The sequence below is a fragment of the Cyclopterus lumpus genome, chromosome 17 (assembly GCF_009769545.1).
Source record: "Cyclopterus lumpus isolate fCycLum1 chromosome 17, fCycLum1.pri, whole genome shotgun sequence".
Classification (NCBI taxonomy): domain Eukaryota; kingdom Metazoa; phylum Chordata; class Actinopteri; order Perciformes; family Cyclopteridae; genus Cyclopterus; species Cyclopterus lumpus.
In genome coordinates this window covers 23,496,843-23,519,968 of record NC_046982.1, presented here as the reverse complement: position 1 = coordinate 23,519,968, position 23,126 = coordinate 23,496,843, and the positions used below count along the sequence as shown (strand labels likewise).

General features: G+C 48.5%; 1 protein-coding gene across 14 annotated transcripts in view; it reads left to right on the top strand.

Annotated features, from left to right (window-relative positions):
* The first annotated feature begins 1,524 nt into the window (after nucleotides 1-1,524).
* The window catches only part of si:dkey-181m9.8 (E3 ubiquitin-protein ligase RNF31), a 31,413-nt gene continuing 9,811 nt past the window's right edge, over nucleotides 1,525-23,126 (top strand). For 2 of the 14 annotated variants that reach the window (XM_034555021.1, XM_034555020.1), the window contains exons 1-17: nucleotides 1,525-1,642; nucleotides 3,634-3,724; nucleotides 7,931-7,993; nucleotides 11,399-11,565; nucleotides 11,665-11,789; nucleotides 11,880-11,953; nucleotides 15,190-15,324; nucleotides 15,769-15,947; nucleotides 16,022-16,204; nucleotides 16,406-16,576; nucleotides 16,673-16,771; nucleotides 16,882-16,971; nucleotides 17,049-17,154; nucleotides 20,332-20,450; nucleotides 20,931-21,044; nucleotides 21,791-21,857; nucleotides 21,931-22,024. In XM_034555021.1, coding sequence (XP_034410912.1) covers nucleotides 1,598-1,642; nucleotides 3,634-3,724; nucleotides 7,931-7,993; nucleotides 11,399-11,565; nucleotides 11,665-11,789; nucleotides 11,880-11,953; nucleotides 15,190-15,324; nucleotides 15,769-15,947; nucleotides 16,022-16,204; nucleotides 16,406-16,576; nucleotides 16,673-16,771; nucleotides 16,882-16,971; nucleotides 17,049-17,154; nucleotides 20,332-20,450; nucleotides 20,931-21,044; nucleotides 21,791-21,857; nucleotides 21,931-22,024 — 1,922 coding nt within the window. In that variant the 5' untranslated portion in view covers nucleotides 1,525-1,597. Of the gene's footprint in view, nucleotides 1,720-3,633; nucleotides 3,725-3,769; nucleotides 3,796-7,930; nucleotides 7,994-11,398; nucleotides 11,566-11,664; nucleotides 11,790-11,879; nucleotides 11,954-15,189; nucleotides 15,325-15,768; nucleotides 15,948-16,021; nucleotides 16,205-16,405; nucleotides 16,577-16,672; nucleotides 16,772-16,881; nucleotides 16,972-17,048; nucleotides 17,155-20,331; nucleotides 20,451-20,930; nucleotides 21,045-21,790; nucleotides 21,858-21,930; nucleotides 22,025-23,126 lie in introns of those variants that run through there. The other 12 variants (XM_034555028.1, XM_034555029.1, XM_034555027.1 and 9 more) reach the window with 11 other exon arrangements.

The following is a 23,126-nucleotide window of genomic DNA, read 5'->3' as shown; positions in this document are numbered from 1 at the left end:
CTGGCTCCCTGTAAAATCAAGAATCACATTTAAAATTCTTCTCCTCACCTACAAAGCCTTGATTGGTGATGCACCATCATATCTTAAGGAGCTTGTAGTACCATATTGCCCCACTAGAGAGCTGCGCTCACTAAATGTGGGGCTACTCGTGGTTCCTAGAGTCCTAAAAAGTAGGATGGGAGCCAGAGCCTTCAGTTATGAAGCTCCACTTTCAGTCCGGGAGACAGACACAGTCACCTCATTCAAGAATAGACTTAAGACTTTCCTGTTTGATAGTGCTTATAGTTAGGGCTGAATCAGGTTTGCCCTGGTCCAGCCCCTTGATATGCTGCTATAGGCTTATAGGCTGCTGGGGGGTGTTTTAGGATACACTGAGCACCTATCTCCTCTTCTCTCTCTCCTTATGGATGAATTTACATCTCTCCATTGCACCTTATTAACTCTGCTTCCTCCCCGGAGTCGTTGTGACTTCACGTCTCATAGGGTCCATTGGACCTGGAGGTGTCTGATGCTGGTGAGCCGGCCTCCCATTGGCCCTGCTGATGCCCCGCCCCCCCTCATCTCTACCTCCTTCTGTTTCATGGATTGGAGTTCCATTCATACATTTTCATATTCATGTAATGTGTTTATGTAACTTTGTAAATGCTGTTCATTCTGTACACATGACATCTATTCATCTGTCCATCCGGGGAGAATGATCCTCCTCTGTTGCTCTCCTGAAGGTTTCTTCCCTTTTTTCCTTGTCAAAGGTTATTTTTGGGGAGTTTTTCCTGATCCGATGTGAGGTCAAAGGTCAGGGATGGCGTATGTGTACAGATTGTAAAGCCCTCTGAGGCAAATTTGTAATTTGTGATATTGGGCTATACAAAATAAACTGAATTGAATTGAATGTCTACATCTAATGCTGACTTAGGGAAAGAGTTGTCTGAGACTCAAACCCTCTACGATGTGACGGGTACAGAACTAAACCCTCACGGAGTTCGAGAAGCCTCAAAGTCCGTGAGGGTGGACTCTGTTCCTTTTAATAATAATAATAATGCATTTAATTTATGTAGCCCCTTTTCGTAATACTCAAAGACACTTTACATAACATAATTATAACATCCTAAAAGCTAAAAAAAAATAAGAATAACTAAAATACAGTTAAAACAAATAGGGACATTGTCAGTAAGTCGGACCCTAATAAATAAAATATAATAATAAAAACATGGAGCAAACAATCACACATTAAAAGCAGTTCTGAACAGGTGGGTTTTGAATGAGGAAAGATCAGTGCAGTCCCGGATGAGTTTGGGGAGAGAGTTCCAGAGGGAGGGGGCAGATATGGAGAAGCTCTGTCACCCCACGTTTTTTTTATATGCTTCATAGGTTTAACTACGTTGCAGTACATGCCTTTAAAATTATTATTCATTTAATTCATTGTAATAAATATTAATTCTTAAAAACCGCAAATACTTAATTAAACATTTGCGATTTATTTACCTCTTGCTCAGATCTTCGTGCTTTTATGTGGAAGCGGAAGTGGTTTGGTTAAACTGCATCCGGTTAGCCTGCGAGACTATATACAGGGGACACAACCAGAGCGTGCCTGGATGTAATGCCGAGAGTCGGACATGAAGAGGAGGTGCGGACTCTAGAGGAGGTGAGGAGCTAAAGGAGATATAGGAGGTGAGGAGCTAAAGGAGATATAGAGGTGAGGAGCTAAAGGAGATATAGGAGGTGAGGAGATATGAGGTGAGGAGCTATAGGAGGTGATGATTAAAGGGCTAGCTCACCTCCTTAGTGAGCTAGCCCTTTAATGTGTTCCTCCTCCACTTCTTCCTCTTCCTCCTCAGTGAGCTAGCCCTTTAATGTGTTCCTCCTCCACTTCTTCCTCCTTAGTGAGCTAGCCCTTTAATGTGTTCCTCCTCCACTTCTTCCTCCTTAGTGAGCTAGCCCTTTTAATGTGTTCCTCAGTGAGCTAGCCCTTTAATGTGTTCCTCCTCCACTTCTTCCTCCTCCTTAGTGAGCTAGCCCTTTTAATGTGTTCCTCCTCCACTTCTTCCTCCTCCTCCTTAGTGAGCTAGCCCTTTTAATGTGTTCCTCAGTGAGCTAGCCCTTTTAATGTGTTCCTCCTCCACTTCTTCCTCCTTAGTGAGCTAGCCCTTTAATGTGTTCCTCCTCCACTTCTTCCTCCTTAGTGAGCTAGCCCTTTTAACGTGTTCCTCAGTGAGCTAGCCCTTTAATGTGTTCCTCCTCCACTTCTTCCTCCTTAGTGAGCTAGCCCTTTTAATGTGTTCCTCAGTGAGCTAGCCCTTTTAATGTGTTCCTCCTCCACTTCTTCCTCCTCCTCCTTAGTGAGCTAGCCCTTTTAATGTGTTCCTCAGTGAGCTAGCCCTTTTAATGTGTTCCTCCTCCACTTCTTCCTCCTCCTCCTTAGTGAGCTAGCCCTTTTAATGTGTTCCTCAGTGAGCTAGCCCTTTTAATGTGTTCCTCCTCCACTTCTTCCTCCTCCTCCTTAGTGAGCTAGCCCTTTAATGTGTTCATCCTCCACTTCCTCCTCCTCCTTAGTGAGCTAGCCCTTTAATGTGTTCATCCTCCACTTCTTCCTCTTCCTCCTTAGTGAGCTAGCCCTTTAATGTGTTCCTCCTCCTCCTCAGTAGGCTAGCCCTTTTTAATGCGTTCCTCCTCCACTTCTTCCTCTTCCTCCTTAGTGAGCTAGCCCTTTAATGTGTTCCTCCTCCTCCACTTCTTCCTCCTCCTCCTTAGTGAGCTAGCCCTTTAATGTGTTCCTCCTCCTCAGCTTAGTGAGCTAGCCCTTTAATGTGTTCCTCCTCCACTTCTTCCCCGTAGTGAGCTAGCCCTTTAATGTGTTCCTCCTCCACTTCTTCCTCCTCAGTGAGCTAGCCCTTTAATGTGTTCCTCCTCCACTTCTTCCTCCTCAGTGAGCTAGCCCTTTAATGTGTTCCTCCTCCTCTTCTTCCTCCTTAGTGAGCTAGCCCTTTAATGTGTTCCTCCTCCACTTCTTCCTCCTTAGTGAGCTAGCCCTTTAATGTGTTCCTCCTCCTCCTCAGTAGGCTAGCCCTTTTAATGCGTTCCTCCTCCACTTCTTCCTCTTCCTCCTTAGTGAGCTAGCCCTTTAATGTGTTCCTCCTCCACTTCTTCCTCCTCCTCCTTAGTGAGCTAGCCCTTTAATGTGTTCCTCCTCCACTTCTTCCTCCTTAGTGAGCTAGCCCTTTAATGTGTTCCTCCTCCACTTCTTCCTCCTCAGTGAGCTAGCCCTTTAATGTGTTCCTCCTCCTCTTCCCCTTAGTGAGCTAGCCCTTTAATGTGTTCCTCCTCCACTTCTTCCTCCTCAGTGAGCTAGCCCTTTAATGTGTTCCTCCTCCACTTCTTCTTCCTCCTCCTCCTTAGTGAGCTAGCCCTTTAATGTGTTCCTCCTCCACTTCTTCCTCCTCAGTGAACTAGCCCTTTAATGTGTTCCTCCTCCTCTTCCCCTTAGTGAGCTAGCCCTTTAATGTGTTCCTCCTCCACTTCTTCCTCCTCAGTGAGCTAGCCCTTTAATGTGTTCCTCCTCCACTTCTTCCTCCTCAGTGCGGTAGCTGCTAAAAACAATCAGAACGAACCCTTTACTGTCTTCCTCCTCTTCCTCAGTGTCAGTACAGCTATCCAACTAAAACCAGGTCTGATCTCCAGAAGGTTCGCTCTCAGTTCTCAGATCTTCGTCTCTATGTGGATTTTTACTGTGAGTACAAATACATGATGGATCCATGGAGCTTTTACAACTAACTGACCAGCCGATGGCTCCCTGATGATGTATGTATATGTATATATGTATATGTATATATATATATATGTATATGTATATATATATATATATATGTGTGTATATATATATATATATATATATGTATATGTGTATATATATATACATATATGTATATGTATATATATATATGTATATGTATATATATATATATATGTGTATATATATATATATGTATATTTATTACTACTGTATCTGCTGTATTTAGTTATACTAGAATGCTAGTCTGTACTGTCTTTGTAATTTGAACACTTTGAGCTGCGATTTGTTGCTTTTTTACACAAGTGTCTGAAAAGTCAACCAAACCAGCTAGGATTTCAGTATTTGCTCTGTAATCCAAATCTACTAGGGACTAAACTTTATTCTACTTTTTACCTTGAGGTAAACTGATCTTTGTCCTTAATCAGTTTGGCAAGAATTTCACATTCTAGCAAACTGAGACTTCACTGTTAGCAAGGATCACCTGCTTACCAGTATCGATCACTGAGTGGGCAATTCCTTCAACGACCTGTGGGCGGGCTCGACACAGCTGTAACCAATTACCGCCAACTCGGGTGTATAACCAGGTTGGGGCTTGTAGCGTCAGCTGAAGCGTCAAGGAAGACTCCTCGCATGAAGACTCGGAGGATAAAGACCTAGGAGTCTTTGGTTGGAGTCAAGACTCGGAGGATAAAGACCTAGGAGTCTTTGGTTGGAGTCAAGACTCGGAGGATAAAGACCTAGGAGTCTTTCGTTGGAGTCTTCGGTGGTGGCTGAGTATAAACATTTCCCTGTGATAATGTGTTTTCTCCTCATACCTGTGTGCACATCTACTCGTAGATATTATAGACCGCGGACTCGGTCACACATGCACCAAAATCCTTCCTCTCTTATTTATCCCACCCGCTCCACACAGACCCAGCACCTCGTCACTGGGGGCCTCTGGAACTGCCAGTCAGCTAACCGCAAGGCGGACTTCATCTCTGGTTTCGCTATCAAGCAATCGCTGGACTTCCTTGCTCTCACTGAGACCTGGATTACACCAGACAACACATCAACCCCTGCTGCTCTCTCCTTGGCCTTCTCCTTCAGCCACACACCCAGACCCTCTGGTCGGGGTGGTGGCACAGGTCTACTCATCTCACCCAAATGGAGTTTTGCTCTCTACCCGCTTCCATTTACCCCACTGTCTTTTGAGTTTCATGCAGTGACGTTTACTCATCCGGTTCATCTAACCATTGTCGTTCTCTACCGTCCTCCTGGTTCCTTTGGAGACTTCTTGGAAGAACTAGACGTCCTCCTTTCAAACTTCCCAGAAAATGGACCCCCGCTCATCCTTCTGGGTGACTTTAACATCCAGACTGAGAAATCATGTGACCTGCTACTCTTACTGTCTTCCTTTGCTCTCTCTCTCAGTCCTTCCCCTCCTACTCACAAAGCTGGCAACCACCTTGACTATATTTTCACCAGAAACTGCTCTACAGCAAACCTCACTGTAACTCCACTTCATGTTTCTGACCATTTCTTCATCTCTTACTCTCTCCCACTCTTTGGAACTGACAACCCTCCCACAACGGACTCTGCACCTGTCCGTCGCAACATCCGTACCCTCTCACCCTCCTCTCCGGCCTCCTCTGTTCTGTCAGCCCTCCCTTCAACCGATTCCTTCACACTTATGCAGCCTGACTCTGCCACTGACACTCTTCTCTCTACGCTGTCGTCCTCTCTTGATTCTCTCTGTCCTCTTACGACTCGAAAGGTCCGCAAGTCCTCTTACGACTCTAAAGGTCCTCAAGTCCTCTCCGGCTCCGTGGCTGTCCGAACCGGTGCGCGCCGAGAGAGCCACAATGCGAGCAGCGGAAAGGAAATGGCGTAAATCCAAACACGCTAGTGACCTGCTTGCCTATCAATCTCTTCTCTCCTCCTTCTCTGCGTCCATCACTGCAGCCAAAAGTTTGTTCTATCAATCCAGAATCGAATCCTCTTCATCTAACCCTAAAAAGCTCTTCTCAATTTTTTCCAACCTCCTTGACCCCCCTGTTCCCCCCCCTCCCTCCACCCTTCTACCAAGCCACTTTGTTGACTACTTTACAAAAAAGATAGACGACATACACTCTTCATTTACTAATCCATCTTCCTCAACTACACCTCCAGTAACTTCACCTTCTTCCCCCTTGTTTTCCTCTTTTATCCCCCTGTCTCCCAATCAAGTTCTTACCTTAGTAACCTCTGCCCGCCCAACCACCTGCCCCCTTGACCCCATCCCTTCTCACCTTCTCCAGTCCATTGCTCCTGACCTTCTTCCCTTTCTCACCCATCTCATTAACACCTCCCTCTCAACCGGCTGTTTCCCCAACTCTCTGAAGGAGGCAAGAGTCAACCCTCTCCTGAAGAAACCCACTCTCGACCCATCTGAAGTCAACAACTACAGACCTGTCTCTCTCCTTCCCTTCCTCTCCAAAACTCTAGAGCGAGCTATCTTTAACCAAGTCTCCTCCTTTCTTCACTGTAACAACCTTCTAGACCCCCACCAGTCTGGATTCAAGACAGGCCACTCAACAGAGACTGCCCTCCTTGCTGTCTCTGAGCAGCTTCACACTGCTAGAGCAGCCTCTCTCTCCTCTGTCCTCATCCTTCTAGACCTTTCCGCTGCTTTTGACACAGTGAACCACCAGATCCTCTTGTCCTCCCTCCAGGACCTGGGTATCTCAGGCACCGCGCTCTCACTCTTCTCATCCTATCTCACCGACCGCTCTTACCGGGTAACCTGGAGAGGATCTGTGTCTGAGCCTTGTCCTCTGACTACCGGGGTCCCTCAAGGTTCAGTCCTTGGTCCTCTTCTCTTCTCTCTGTACACCAACTCTCTTGGCTCTGTCATTCGCTCGCATGGCTTCACCTACCACAGCTATGCTGACGACACCCAACTGATCCTCTCGTTTCCCCAATCTGAAGCACGGGTAGCACCACGAATCTCTGCCTGTCTGACCGACATCTCTCAGTGGATGTCCGCACACCACCTGAAAATTAACCCGGACAAGACTGAACTTCTCCTCCTTCCAGGAAAAGGCTCTCCCACCCACGACCTATCTATTAACTTCAACGACTCAGTGCTGGTTCCGACTCCGACTGCCAGGAACCTCGGAGTGACGCTCGACAGTCAACTCTCCCTGACTGCCAACATTGCCGCAATAACACGCTCCTGTAGGTACATGCTGTACAACATCAGGAGAATCCGACCCCTTCTCACTCAGAAGGCGGCACAGGTTCTGGTCCAGGCTCTGGTCATCTCACGGCTGGACTATTGCAACTCCCTCTTGGCAGGTCTTCCTGCTAATGCCATTCGACCTCTACAGCTCATCCAGAATGCAGCTGCTCGACTGGTCTTCAACCGACCGAAAATTTACCCACACTACTCCGCTCCTCCGCGACCTTCACTGGTTACCGGTGGCCGCCCGCATCCGCTTCAAAACACTGGTACTTGCGTACCGTGCTGCGAACAGATCGGGTCCAGTCTACATCCAGGACATGGTCAAACCGTACACCCCAGCCCGTTCACTTCGCTCGGCTTCTGCCAATCTGCTTGTAGCTCCTTCACTTCGAGCTAAATCACGACTGTTTGCTGTGCTGGCTCCTCATTGGTGGAACGAGCTCCCCATTGACATCAGGACAGCAGAAAGTCTCTACATCTTCCGTCGGAAACTAAAAACACATCTTTTTCGAATATACCTTGAATAGGTAGCACTTAAATGCCGTAGTAGCACTTAAATGTCCCTTACCGATAGCACTTTAGTAGCACTTAAATGGCACTTACGGATAGTACTTTGTAGTTTGACTTTATTGAAGAAATTGTACTTGCTTGATTCTTGTTGTTCTGAGTTTGGACTCACGGTTTAATGCACTTATTGTAAGTCGCTTTGGATAAAAGCGTCAGCTAAATGACATGTAATGTAATATATGTATATGTGTGTGTATATATATATATATATATATATATATATATATATATATATATATATATGTGTGTGTGTGTGTATATGTATATATATATATATATATATATATATATATATATATATATATACACATACCCGAATTTGGATTCAATTGATTAATGAAGCTGAAGATTAATGTTTTTTGTCCCGACAGGTTTTCCAACCAAAAAGAAGAAGCTGGTGTATTTGTCTGGGACTGTTCCTGTTCACTATGAAGGTGCCTCTTCTGCAGATGTTGTATATATTACCACATGAACATACACACTAAAGAACCTCACGTTGTATTTATCATCACATGAACATACACATTAAAGAACCTCACGTTGTATTGATCATCACATGAACATACACATTAAAGGACCTCACGTTGTATTGATCATCACATGAACATACACACTAAAGAACCTCATGTTGTATTTATTGTCACATGAACTTGAAGTTACGTATGTAACTACGGTTCTATGAATCCTGGATGACCGCCAGATGCAGTGCTTAGCACTGGATATCTTCCATCTCGCGTACACGCACGTCGATTCTTAATAACAACAAAGTCACCTGTGACTTCGTATGGCTCAAGCTGAGGAATTTGGACAAAGAACCACCTCCAGTGGATGGAGGGTTGCAACGTTCACTCTGTAGTCTCTGGTGAATGTGCTCTGTGATGCCCCTAAGGCTGCAGCACATATATCCTCCACGGGCACACCTCTCAGGGTTGCCCCTGACATGGAAACACTCTTTGTAGAACGGCCCCTTACTCCGGATGGCATAGCACGGACGTTCCCTCTGTATGCACAGGCAATGGCCCCCACTATCCAGTGGGACAGGCGCTGTTTGGCAAGGGCACAGACCCTCTTAGATCCACCATAACCGACTAACAGTTATGGTGGGGTTCAAACTGTGCAAGCTGGATAGGCTGGTTGAGACACAAGTGTGCCAGAGACCAACCGCCTGCCCCCTCAGAAGAGTGGAAGGCTGCGGAGGATGCCGTCCACCCAGTTGAATGACGGACAGGCCCTCATAGTGGCTGTTATTAGTGAAGGTTATGATCTGAGAGTGGCTCGGAGAGCTCTTCTCCATGTTCACCGAGGCACCACAGGGCCGCATGAGAGAGGGAAGGCAAGCAGTGTCCTGTGCGGCCTTAAACAGGGGTGGTGCATAGACCAGCCAATTGTTTAAGGTACGGCAGTATTTTCACGCCCTGTGATTGCAGGGGAAAGGGCAGCAGTAACACACATTGTGAAGACTCGTGGGAAAGTCCAAAAGCACCCTGAGAATAACGGCTTTGGAAAGCGAAACAAAGGAACTGTCTGTGGTGAGGCAAAATAGGAACCTGAAAAAAGGCCTGTGAAGACCAGCTGCCTGGTCTGACCAGCTTGTACAGTGCGCTGCCGCGCCTTCAGAGCAGCCGAGCCGAACAGCTCCCCAGGTTTGACTGAGACAGTATGAAGGGTCCTCCCACAAGGGTGACTGCGCCAGCCACACAGCGGGTCTGAACCCTGGTGGACATAAGGCGCCCAGGTTCCCTCGACATAAGTGTAAACGCCTGCAGTGAAGCATCACTGAGTCTGGTGGCAGAAATGTCGATAGTAGCCTGCTGCAGAGAAGCTGAGGCAAAATAACGAGATAGGAGAGGGGAGTTGCCGTGTTGTAAGCACAGGAAATTGGTAGTCTGTCAACCAATTGGGCTTGAGGGCACCTGGGAGTCTCTTTGGGTGAAAACTCTGAGGGACGCAATAGTCGGCTCAATGGAAGGCCACATTTTGCCGCCTCCTAAATGCCGCCAGGGTTCGGCCATCTAACTTAAGACGGGAGAGAGCGCTAGAAAAGATGGCAGGTGCGGGAAAGCGCCTGAAGAAAGCTCTACCAGGCAGGGGTTCCACCTGTTCTATGTCTAACTGCTGGCATGCCAGTGCCCTGCGAATGACAGACCCCATGGAGTAGACGACTGCCTCCTCCGAAGGCCCATGGGCTGAGGAACGAGAGCCAGGCTCAGAAGCCTGGGAGGGCGCTCGTTACTGTGTTCAGTAAAGAGATTGGCTTACACTGAGATAACATCCTCCTCTGGGACCGGCTCAGCCGCTGGTGGATCTGATGCCTCAATCCTCACTGCACTAGGGTGGAGAGTCAGGAGAAGCGACTTCCTCTGAGCCAGTTCGGAGGTCAGCAGATCCACTTGAGGGGAGCGCCGGCATTTGAAACGGGTAGGTTGGGCTGGATCTGGCAGCCCTGAAGGAAGAGGTTAACTTCACCCCTCAGGTGTTCCACCTCGGCCAATCTAGCGGCCCTTACTGCGCAAGGCATGATGCCGCAGTTCATGCACAGGCTCTCCGAGAGGCCCCGTCTTCAGGCTGGAGAGGAGCCATACAGGTCCTACAGCCGGATAGTTAGACACAGCCGTGACTGCTAATTGATGTGGGCTACTAAGTCAGTCTGAGCGGCGGGCGCTCTGCTGACTGCTAGAGAGAGGCGGGGAACAGTCAGTGAGAGGGAGCGAGGACATTCTCTTCACTAGTACGGTAGCTGTAATTATTGGTTTCCTACCAATAAGCTTGAGCGGGAGCACTCTGTCACTGTGGAAACAGGTCAGAAAAAAGTCTGTCTGGTGAGAGGGGAGCGCAGGCATTTTCCTCACTAGACTGGTAGCAGTGAATACTGGTGACCTAGCAATAAACCTAAGCAAGAGCACTGTGCTACTGTGGACCCAGGTTATGTGGAAACAGTTTAGAAAACAGCCTATCTAGTGACATGAAGTGAGGACACTTCACTAGTACAGTAGCTGTAATTATTAGCGTCCCACGAGTAAGCCTGAGCGAGAGCACTGTGCTACGGTGGAAACAGTTCCTGTGAAGACAGGCTAGAAACCGTCTGCCTAGTGAGAGGGAGCGAGGACACTCTTCACTAGTATGGTAGCTGTCAGAATTAGCGTGGAATCAAGTTAGCCTGAGTGGAGACACTCTGCTAGTCATAACAGCGGGAATGTTATCGAGGTCAATGTACACGCTATCAGTATCGACTTAACCTAACTAGTGTCCCACCAGTTAGCCTGAGCGTGACACTCACTGAAAGCCAGTCGCGACAGTGTAGTAGTCTAGCCACACCGAGCGCACACGCTCTCGTTAGTGTTCCACTCGATTAACAGGAGCGAGGGCGTTCTGCCAACCGTGGAATCTGCTGTCAATGTTATGCAATTTCACCCGTTGACGGCGTAAAGGTGTCCAACCCGGTGAAGCCCGGAGATTGGTGTGTCCTCCTGTCCGGCTCGATGGTCCGAATGTAGAAAACGCACCATCTCCCTCCTAAGAGGTACAGCTTGTCGCAGCCTTTGGAGGGCGAGAGAACCGCAACTCCGACCACTGGTCGCATCTCAGAATGATGCCGGAACTTATACCCGGCTGGGGGTCATCTGAGGTCACAGGGGACTTATTAAGACTCGACCTGCGTGTGTGCTAGACGGAAGATATCCAGTGCTAAGCACCACCTCTGGCGGTCAGGAATGATGAAATAGAACATACACAATAAAGAACCTCATGTTTTATTTATTATCACTATATAAAACCTGGTCTGATGTGGTCTCGCCCAGTCCTGGTCTGCTTTAAGGACTTGTGTGTGTGTGTCTTTCCAGGAAGTGAGTATAATATCCCAGTGTGCATCTGGCTTCATGAGACCCACCCGGTGTCCAGACCTCGCTGTTTCATCTGTCCCTCCGTCTCCATGGTGATCAACCCGTCCTGTTCCTGCGTGGACACCTCTGGCAATGTCCTGCTGGACGGACTGACCAACTGGACTCACGTAAGACCCTCTGTGCACGCTCAGACCAACTGGACTCGCGTAAGACTCCAGCTAAAATCAGTCAATATTAGAATAATGCTGTCTGTAACTTTCTGTCAGGGCGTGTCCAACCTGTCAATGCTTGTGTCAGAGATGAGGCGGGCCTTTCAGAGGGACACGCCCCTGTATGCCAGGTCTCCTGTACAAGCCACGCCCCCTGCAAGTGTGCAGGTGTCTGCCCAAAGGTCGAAGTTCAAACATCCTGCTGTGATGTTCATGATGTCAGTGAACGCATGAAAACAGAGTTATTATATTTTAGTTTTTTCCTCCTGCAGCATCCATCATCCCACCTCCTCTCCGCAGAGCCATTATGTCTCCCTGACCTCGCCCCACCTGTCTGGACGGAAAGGTAAACTTAACTGTACTAATGTGTGTTTGGTCCAATCATATGTATGTATGTATGTATGTGTGTGTGTATATATATATATATATATATATATATACACACACACATACACATATATAATGTGTATGTACATTACATTACATTACATGTCATTTAGCTGACGCTTTTATCCAAAGCGACTTACAATAAGTGCATTAAACCAAACTCAGAACAACAAGAATCAAGCAAGTACAATTTCTTCAATAACGTTAAACTACAGAGTACTATCTGTAAGTGCCATTTTAAGTGCTACTAGAGTGCTACTACGGCTCTACCCTCCCTATTCAAGGTATAGTCGGAAAAGATGTGTTTTTAGTTTGCGACGGAAAATGTAGAGACTTTTTGCTGTCCTGATGTCAATGGGGAGCTCGTTCCACCAATGAGGAGCCAGCACAGCAAACAGTCGTGATTTTGTTGAGTGTTTAGCTCGAAGTGACGGAGCTACGAGCCGATTGGCTGAAGCCGAGCGAAGTGAACGGGCTGGGGTGTGAGGTTAGACCATGTCCTGGGTGTAGGGTTAGACCATGCCCTGGGTGTGAGGTTAGACCATGTCCTGGATGTAAGGTTAGACCATGTCCTGGGTGTAAGGTTAGACCATGCCCTGGGTGTGAGGTTAGACCATGTCCTGGATGTGAGGTTAGACCATGTCCTGGATGTAGACCGGATCCGATCTGTTCGCAGCACGGTACGCAAGTACCAATGTTTGGAAGCGGATGCGGGCGGCCACTGGTAACCAGTGAAGGTCGTGTGGGTAAATTTAGGAGGTTGAAGACCAGTCGAGCAGCTGCATTCTGGATGAGCTGTAGAGGTCGAATGGCATTAGCAGGTAGACCTGAAGGAGGGAGTTGCAATATGTATATATGTGTATGTATATATATACACATACATACATACATACATACATACATATACCGTGACTTTGAGTGTTTAGCTCGTAGTGACGGAACTACAAGCCGATTGGCAGAAGCCGAGCGAAGTGAACGAGGTGGGGTGTGAGGTTAGACCATGTCCTGGATGTAAGGTTAGACCATGTCCTGGGTGTACGGTTTGACCATGTCCTGGATGTAGACCGGACCCGATCTGTTCACAGCACGGTACGCAAGTACCAATGTTTTGAAGCGGATGCTGCGGCCACTGGTAACACAGTGAAGGTCGCGGAGGAGCGGAGGATTGTGGGTAAATTTCAGGAGGTTGAAGACCAGTTGAGCAGCTGCATTCTGGATGAGCTGTAGAGGTCGAATGGCATTAGCAGGTAGACCTGAAGGAGGGAGTTGCAATAGTCTAGACGTGAGATGACCAGAGCCTGGACCAGAACCTGGACCAGAACCTGTGCCGCCTTCTGAGTGAGAAGAGGTCGTATTCTCCTGATGTTGTACAGCATGTACCTACAGGAGCGTGTTATCGTGGTAATGTTGGCAGTCAGGGAGAGTTGACTGTCGAGTGTCACACCGAGGTTCATGGCAGTCGGAGTCGGAGCCAACACTGAGTTGTTGAAGGTGATAGTCAGGTCGTGGGTGGGAGAGCCTTTTCCTGGAAGGAGGAGAAGTTCAGTCTTGTCCGGGTTAATTTTCAGGTGGTGTGCAGACATCCACTGAGAGATGTCAGTCAGACATCCACTGAGAGATGTCGGTCAGACATCCACTGAGAGATGTCGGTGAGACAGGCAGAGATTCGTGCTGCTACCTGTGTTTCAGATTGGGGAAACAAGAGGATCAGTTGGGTGTCGTCAGCATAGCTGTGGTAGGTGAAGCCATGCGAGTGAATGACAGAGCCGAGAGAGTTGGTGTACAGAGAGAGGAGAAGAGGACCAAGGACTGAACCCTGAGGGACCCCAGTAGTCAGAGGACAAGGCTCAGACACAGATCCTCTCCAGGTTACCCGGTAAGAGCGGTCGTTAAGGTAGGATGAGAAGAGTGAGAGCGCGGTGCCTGAGATACCCAGGTCCTGGAGGGAGGACATGAGGATCTGGTGGTTCACTGTCAAAGGCAGCGGAAAGGTCTAGAAGGATGAGGACAGAGGAGAGAGAGACTGCTCTAGCAGTGTGAAGCTGCTCAGAGACAGCAAGGAGGGCAGTCTCTGTTGAGTGGCCTGCCTTAAATACAGACTGGTGGGGGTCTAGAAGGTTGTTACTGTGGAGATAGAAGGAGACTTGGTTAAAGATAGCTCGCTCTAGAGTTTTGGAAAGGAAGGGAAGGAGAGAGACAGGTCTGTAGTTATTGACTTCAGATGGGTCGAGAGTGGGTTTCTTCAGGAGAGGGTTGACTCTTGCCTCCTTCAGAGAGTTGGGGAAACAGCCGGTTGAGAGGGAGGTGTTAATAAGATGGGTGAGAAAGGGAAGAAGGTCCGGAGCAATGGACTGGAGAATGTGAGACGGGATGGGGTCAAGGGGGCAGGTGGTTGGGGGGTCAGAGGTTACCAAGGTAAGAACTTGATTAGGAGACAGGGGGATAAAAGAGGAAAGCGAGGGGGAAGAAGGTGAAGTTGCTGGAGGTGTTGGTGTGGAAGATGGATTAGTAAATGAAGAGCGTATGTAGTCTATCTTTTTTGTGAAGTAGTCAACAAAGTGGCTTGGTAGAAGGGTGGAGGGAGGGGGGGGACCAGGGGGGTCAAGGAGGTTGGAAAAAATGGAGAAGAGCTTTTTGGGGTTTGACAAAGAGGATTTGATTGTGGATTGGTAGAACAGACTTTTGGCTGCAGAGAAGGAGGAGAGAAGAGATTGATAGGAGAGCAGGTCGCCGACGTGTTTGGATTTTCGCCATTACCTTTCCGATGCTCGCATAGTGGCTCTCTTGGTGCGCACCGGTTCGGACAGCCACGGAGCCGGAGAGGACTTGAGGACCTTTCGAGTCGTAAGAGGACAGATTTATTCACCAAACTTTTTGTATTGTCATTGAAGCTGTTTTGACCATTTTAAATGACGTCTCATCTCGTCGGGAAACAACCTGGAAGACATTAAATCGCGAATTAAAAAAATATATACACACAGTTCTACACAATATTTGTTGACGTTGTCCTAGTAACCTGATGTGTTGCAGCAAAGTGCTGACCCATTGATATTTACCCCATTTCAAGCCCTCACAGCTTCTCACACTCAACCACTTAGCAGGTGACATTAAGTCCCTGAGGGTTCAAGGGTTGAGGCCTTGATCGGACCTTTGTCTCTGAAGGGATTTGACGAAGCCCCTCCCCCTCTGTTGCAGCGAGCCAATGGGAGCAGGGCAGGGAGGTGAGGGTGAGAAGGTCGTACACTGAGGAGCTGCTGGGGATCGACTTCAGTGCACCTCCTCCTTCATCGTCCTCCTCCAACAACCCTTTCCTGGGCTCCTCTTCCTCAGGTGAGGCTAGTGTCATATGACCGTCGGGTCATATAACCTTCAGGTCAACACCGGCGACAGTTTCTTGTTTCAGACAGCCTCCTTACCTCTCCCCTGAGAAGTACAGTACAGGAGTACTACAGTACTGTACCGAGTAATAAAGCTGTACTGTACAGGAGTACTAGAGCATTGTACAGGGGTACTACAGCTGTACAGCACAGGAGTACTAGAGTATTGTACAGAGTACTACAGCTGTACTGTACAGGAGTACTAGAGTACAGTACAGGGGTACTACAGCTGTACTGTACAGGAGTACCAGAGTATTGTACAGGAGTACTATAGCTGTACTGTACAGGAGTACCAGAGTATTGTACAGGAGTACTATAGCTGTACTGTACAGGAGTACTAGAGTATTGTACAGAGTACTACAGCTGTACAGTACTACAGTCTGTATGGTCTCTGCAGGTGTTGCCCCTGCAGACCCTCTCAGCAGGAGGATGGGTGCTCTGAGGCTGGATGGAGAGTCCAGCAGAGACCAGCAGTGTGAGTCACCTGTTCAGATGGTCCAATTAGAAGCAGACAGAAACACGACACGTTCTGTGGTTCCTGATTCTGGACCAGCTGCTGGAGTGGACATCATGAAGGTGAGGACGCCCACTGGGTCTCAGTAGTCCAGCAGGTCTCAGGTGGTCTCAGCTGTGTCTTCGTACTCTTTCAGATGGCGGCTCGTCTTCCTCCAGACCAGGCGACCACCTTCCTGTCTCTGGTCACCTTAGAGGGGCGGAGCTTCAGCCCCACGGATGTCATGGAGGCGGTCCAACTCAGCAGAGATCTCCCATCAGCTCTCAGGTTCCTGACTCACAGCTGCCCCATCTGTCAGGAGCAGGTGTCCTTCAGCAAGGTGAGATCCGCTCATCCAGTCAGAGACCGATACGTAAGAGTGCGTGCAAGGAAATGACACAAGTGAGCGAAACAGGGAAGCAGTTAAGAGACTTGGGACTCTGTGTCTATATTTTCTGCTTCTTCTGTGTCTATAATTCCTGCAGATCATCACCATGACTCACTGCTCCTGCTTCTTCTTCTGTGTCTATAATTCCTGCAGATCATCACCATGACTCACTGCTCGTGCTTCTTGTGTCAGACGTGTTTTAAGACGTTTTTCTTGTCGGCCATTAAAGAGAAGAGCGTTGATCAGCTGGTTTGTCCTCAGTGTGGCCGACCGGAGGTCAGAGGTCAGGGAAGAATGGAATACTTCAACCTGCTGGACACACAGGTGAGGGGTCTCCGGACCAGAGTCCAGCATTATCCCATTCTTCTGTATCTGGGTTTGATTCATCCAGATAATCAGTTGTTTGTTGTTTGTGAGCAGATCCGTCACTTCCTGCCTCCTCAGATCCATGAACTCTTTCAGAGGAAGCTCAGAGATCGAGCTCTGCAGGACATGCCGAACTTCTGCTGGTGTGCTCATGTAAGAGAGACTAGACACGGTCCTGCCGAGACTAGACCAGATCAGAGTTCTTATAGTGTGTGTGTGTGTGTGTGTGCGTGTGTGTGCGTGTGTGTGTGTGTGTCTGTCAGTGTTCCTTCGGCATGCTTCATGAAGCTGACAGGTTGAGGATGGACTGTCCCAGCTGTAAGAAGAGTACCTGCTGTCAGTGCAGATCTCCTGTAAGAGACAGACACACACACACACACACTATAGTGATCACAGTTGTTGACATCTTTGTGTGTATATGTTTCTGCAGTGGTCCCCTCAACATCAGGGACTCTCCTGTCACCAGTTCAGAACCTGGCAGCAGCAGAACCATCTGGATCACCAGACCAGCATCCTGCTCAGCCACAACAGCATCGGTACTAACACAACACCAGGACTTTAAAACGGGGTCCTCCTCACACCAGGACCTTAAAACGGTGTCCTCCTAACACCAAGTTCCCCTCTCACTAGGTCCCCCCTAACACCAGATCCCCCCTTTTGTAAGTCAGCGGTCACCTTTACTTAAACCTGAGCTGCGCTCCTAGTTGGAGCCGAGACAACCACAGAGCTGGAAGGAAGAATATCCACAAGATCCAGGATCCACCATCATCTTAGGTCCAGCACAAACCGACACAGCCATAGACCATGTTCCTGATGCCGCCGCTTCTCTCCGGTCACAGTCCCCGAGGAGTCCTAGCTACCACTCAGGGCTAAGCCTAAATCCCTGGTCCCTGGAGCTTGAGGGGGAGGCATCCCTCTCCTACCCGTCACTATTTCAACATCCAGCTGGAGAATAAATACGACATCTTGCCCTCCAGGACTTCCCTCCTCTGGCGAAAGACCTGACCCTCTCTAGACCCACAGCCTCCTCCACCACCCCACCCTACCTGTCTGACCTCCGTATTAACGCTTCCACCCGCAACCTCAGATCTGCAGATTCCAACCTCCTTACCCCCCCTACTCTGACCAAGTATTGGACCTGGGGGGACAGGGCCTTCTCCATTGATGCACCTCCCTTCTGGAGCGCTCTCCTCCATCATCTCAGTCATTCTCCATCACTCTTCTCTTTCTAAACACTTAAAACTAATTTATTCAAATCTGCTTTAACCATGCTAGTTCAGTACTTTTTTATTTTGTTTCTTACTGTGATGATGTAATCTCTCTTGTTTATATTGTTGTTGCTTCTATTGTTTGTTTTGAACTTTTTAAAGCACTATACAATTCAAATGCCAGGAACCTCGGTGTGACACCTGTCAGTCAACTCTCCCTGACAGCCAACATTACCACAACAACACGCTACTGTAGGTACATGCTGTACAACATCAGGAGAATACGACCTCTTCTCACTCAGAAGGCGGCACAGGTTCTGGTCCAGGCTCTGGTCATCTCACGGCTGGACTACTGTAACTCCCTCCTTCAGGTCTACCTGCTAATGCCATTCGACCTCTACAGCTCATCCAGAATGCAGCTGCTCGACTGGTCTTCAACCTAAATTTACCCACAATCCTCTGCTCCTCCGCGACCTTCACTGGTTACCGGTGGCCGCAGCATCCGCTTCAAAACATTGGTACTTACGTACCGTGCTGCGAACAGATCGGGTCTGGTCTACATCCAGGACATGGTCTAACCTCACATCCAGGACATGGTCTAACCTCACACCCAGGACATGGTCTAACCTCACACCCAGGACATGGTCTAACCTCACACCCAGGACATGGTCTAACCTCACACCCAGGACATGGTCTAACCTCACACCCAGGACATGGTCTAACCTCACATCCAGGACATGGTCTAACCTCACATCCAGGACATGGTTTAACCTCACATCCAGTACATGGTCTAACCTCACACCCAGGACATGGTCTAACCTCACACCAGGACATGGTCTAACCTCACATCCAGGACATGGTCTAACCTCACACCCAGGACATGGTCTAACCTCACACCCAGGACATGGTCTAACTTCACACCCAGGACATGGTCTAACCTCACATCCAGGACATGGTCTAACCTCACACCCAGGACATGGTCTAACCTCACATCCAGGACATGGTCTAACCTCACACCCAAGACATGGTCTAACCTCACACCCAGGACATGGTCTAACCTCACATCCAGGACATGGTCTAACTTCACACCCAGGACATGGTCTAACCTCACATCCAGGACATGGTCTAACCTCACATCCAGGACATGGTCTAACCTCACACCCAGGACATGGTCTAACCTCACACCCAAGACATGGTCTAACCTCACACCCAGGACATGGTCTAACCGTACACCCAGGACATGGTCTAACCGTACACCCAGGACATGGTCTAACCTCACACCCAGGACATGGTCTAACCTCACACCCAGGACATGGTCTAACCTCACACCCAGGACATGGTCTAACCGTACACCCAGGACATGGTCTAACCGTACACCCAGGACATGGTCTAACCTCACACCCCAGCCCGTTCACTTCGCTCGGCTTCAGCCAATCAGCTTGTAGCTCCTTCACTTCGAGCTAAACACTCAACAAAGTCACAACTGTTTGCTGTGCTGGCTCCTCATTGGTGGAACGAGCTCCCCATTGACATCAGGACAGGAAGTCTCTACAAACTAAAAACACATCTTAGTGACTACACCTTGAATAGGGAAGGTAGAGCTGTAGTAGCACTTAAATGTCTCTTACTGATAGCACTTTGTAGTTTAACTTTATTGAAGAAATTGTACTTGCTTGATTCTTGTTCTGAGTTTGGACTCATGGTTTAATGCACTTATTGTAAGTCGCTTTGGATAAAAGAGTCAGCTAAATGACATGTAATGTAATGTAAAAATTTATGATTTATTATTGCACATGTGTGTACAATTTGACTCAAATAAACAAAAGAAATATAGAAAGAGACATTAAAGACAACGGAGTAGAAAACAGAAACTATTTAAATAGTACATACAAAAACTAAATAGATGTTGAATAATATACATGACAATGGATAATGAATTTTGGATATAAGTGCAGAAAGGTGGTGATTAATTGTTCATTAGAGTGACGGCCAGAGGGAAGAAGCTGTTCCTGGTTCATACAGGGCTCTGTAGCACCCCCAGAGGGAAGAAGCTGTTCCTGGTTCATACAGGGCTCTGTAGCACCCCCAGAGGGAAGAAGCTGTTCCTGGTTCATACGGAGCTCTGTAGCACCCCCCAGAGAGAAGAAGCTGTTCCTGGTTCATACGGGGTTCTGTAGCACCCCCAGAGGGAAGAAGCTGTTCCTGGTTCATACGGAGCTCTGTAGCACCCCCCAGAGAGAAGAAGCTGTTCCTGGTTCATACGGAGCTCTGTAGCACCCCCCAGAGAGAAGAAGCTGTTCCTGGTTCATACGGGGTTCTGTAGCACCCCCAGAGGGAAGAAGCTGTTCCTGGTTCATACGGAGCTCTGTAGCACCCCCCAGAGAGAAGAAGCTGTTCCTGGTTCATACGGGGCTCTGTAGCGCCCCCAGAGGGGAGCAGTTGGAAGTGAAGGTCTGCAGCGTGTGTCATGTGCTTCAATGGGATTCTCTGACTGTTTTTCCTCAGAGTGTCCAAACTGTCAGAGTGTCTTCAGTCTCTCCAGAGGAGGCTGTCTTCACTTCACCTGCACTCAGTGTCGGCATCAGTTCTGTGGAGGCTGCAGTCGGCCCTTCACGCCCGGATCGGTGAGTCTCGTCTCTTTTTATTATTTTTAACATGAAGCACTTTTGATTGTTTTTTACCTTCAGAAGGTCTATAATATGGTGCAGCAGTCATTGTTGTTTCCCTTTTGAAGGTGCAATAATATCAGTAGAATCATGTTTATAGAAAACTGCAGCAAGTCATGTTAAGACAGATATTACTTTTTAAATATTGTGTGCTGTTTAAAGAGTTTGAAACACGAGCTTCACACTTGCCATTGTTGTGCATGCGACTAATAAAGGCCTTCGACCCTTTAGACCACAGGTGTCAAACTCAAGGCCCCCAGGCCGAATCCGTCCCACCACGTTATTTTATGTGGCCATAAAATATATGATCACCTTTGCCTGGGCAAAAAAAACTGTTATGTTCACTCTCCTTCATGCTGCGTTCACACCCAAAGAGAAGCAAACTCTCGCGTTGCTTTACTCTCTAGAAGTAATTAATTTGGACCTCTAATCTTCCAGGCCTGTAGTTTCTCTGCCGACTGTGGAACCAAAGGTCTTCACGCCCACCACCCCAGAGACTGCCTTTACCACCTGAGAGACTGGAGCGTGCCCCGTCTGCACCTGCTGCTACAGGTAAGATCCTCTTGAGAGGGTTTACCCACACTACTCCGCTCCTCCGCGACCTTCACTGGTTACCGGTGGCTGCAGCATCCGCTTCAAAACATTGGTACTTGCGTACCGTGCTGCAAACAAATCGGGTCCGGTCTACATCCAGGACATGGTCTCTCACACCCAGGACATGGTCTAACCTCACACCCAGGACATAGTCTAACCTTACATTCAGGACATGGTCTAACCTCACACCCCAGCTCGTTCACTTCACTCGGCTTCTGCCAATCGGCTTGTAGCTCCTTCACTTCGAGCTAAACACTCAACAAAATCACGACTGTTTGCTGTGCTGGCTCCTCATTGGTGGAACGAGCTTCCCATTGACATCAGGAGAGCAGAAAGTCTCTACATCTTCCGTCACAAACTAAAAACATATTTTTCGACTACCTTGAAAAGGGAAGGTAGCGCCGTAGTAGCACTTTGGTAGCACTTAAATGGCTCTTACTGATAGCACTTTGTAGTTTAACACTTCAGTAGCACTTAAATGTCTCTTACTGATAGCACTTTGTAGTTTAACACTTCAGTAGCACTTAAATGTCTCTTACTGATAGCACTTTGTAGTTTAACTTTATTGAAGAAATTGTACTTGCTTGATTCTTGTTGTTCTGAGTTTGGACTCATGATTTAATGCACTTATTGTAAGTCGCTTTGGATAAAAGCGTCAGCTAAATGACATGTAATGTAAGTGGACTGTGTTTCTGGTTTCTCAGTATTACAGAGTATCTCTCACCTGGTTGGAACCAGCCAATGGCAGCTCACCTGACTCCAGTCATACAGGTGAGGTTTATTTGTGCTCATCAGGTTGAATCTTTTATCTCCCAGTTTGGTTGACCCGTTTGTTCATTTTCAGGAATGTGTTTGGTTTTGGAGCAGAGAGACGACGGCAGCAGAGGGGAAGAGACTTGTGGACGACCTGCTCTACATGAATACAAGAGATACTGCCAGTAAGACCACTACTCCCAGTTACAGCTGCTCCCAGTTACAGCCTTACAGACTGACTGAGTAATAACTCCACCAGTCTGATTCCAGTACCGATTATCGGTCCGATCCCTCTCCTGACTACGGCTCCAATCCCTGTCCTGACTACGGCTCCAATCCCTGTCCTGACTACAGCTCCAATCCCTGTCCTGACTACCAGTCCGTTCCCTGTCCTGACTACAGCTCCAATCCCTGTCCTGACTACGGCTCCGATCCCTGTCCTGACTACCAGTCCGTTCCCTGTCCTGACTACGGCTCCGATCCCTGTCCTGACTACCAGTCCGTTCCCTGTCCTGACTACGGCTCCAATCCCTGTCCTGACTACCTGTCCGATCCCTGTCCTGACTACAGCTCCAATCCCTGTCCTGACTACGGCTCCGATCCCTGTCCTGACTACCTGTCCGATCCCTGTCCTGACTATAGCTCCAATCCCTGTCCTGACTACGGCTCCGATACCTGTCCTGACTACCAGTCCGTTCCCTGTCCTGACTACGGCTCCGATACCTGTCCTGACTACCTGTCCGATCCCTGTCCTGACTACGGCTCTGATCCCAGTCCTGACTACCGGTTCGATCCCAGTCCTGAATACTGACTACCTGTCCGATCCCTGTCCTGACTACAGCTCCAATCCCTGTCCTGACTACGGCTCCGATCCCTGTCCTGACTACCTGTCCGATCCCTGTCCTGACTACGGCTCCGATACCTGTCCTGACTACCTGTCCGATCCCTGTCCTGACTACGGCTCTGATCCCAGTCCTGACTACCGGTTCGATCCCAGTCCTGAATACTGACTACCGGTCCGATCCCTGTCCTGACTACCAGTCCGTTCCCTGTCCTGACTACGGCTCCAATCCCTGTCCTGACTACCTGTCCGATCCCTGTCCTGACTACAGCTCCGATCCCTGTCCTGACTACGGCTCCGATCCCTGTCCTGACTACCTGTCCGATCCCTGTCCTGACTATAGCTCCAATCCCTGTCCTGACTACGGCTCCGATACCTGTCCTGACTACCAGTCCGTTCCCTGTCCTGACTACGGCTCCGATCCCTGTCCTGACTACCAGTCCGTT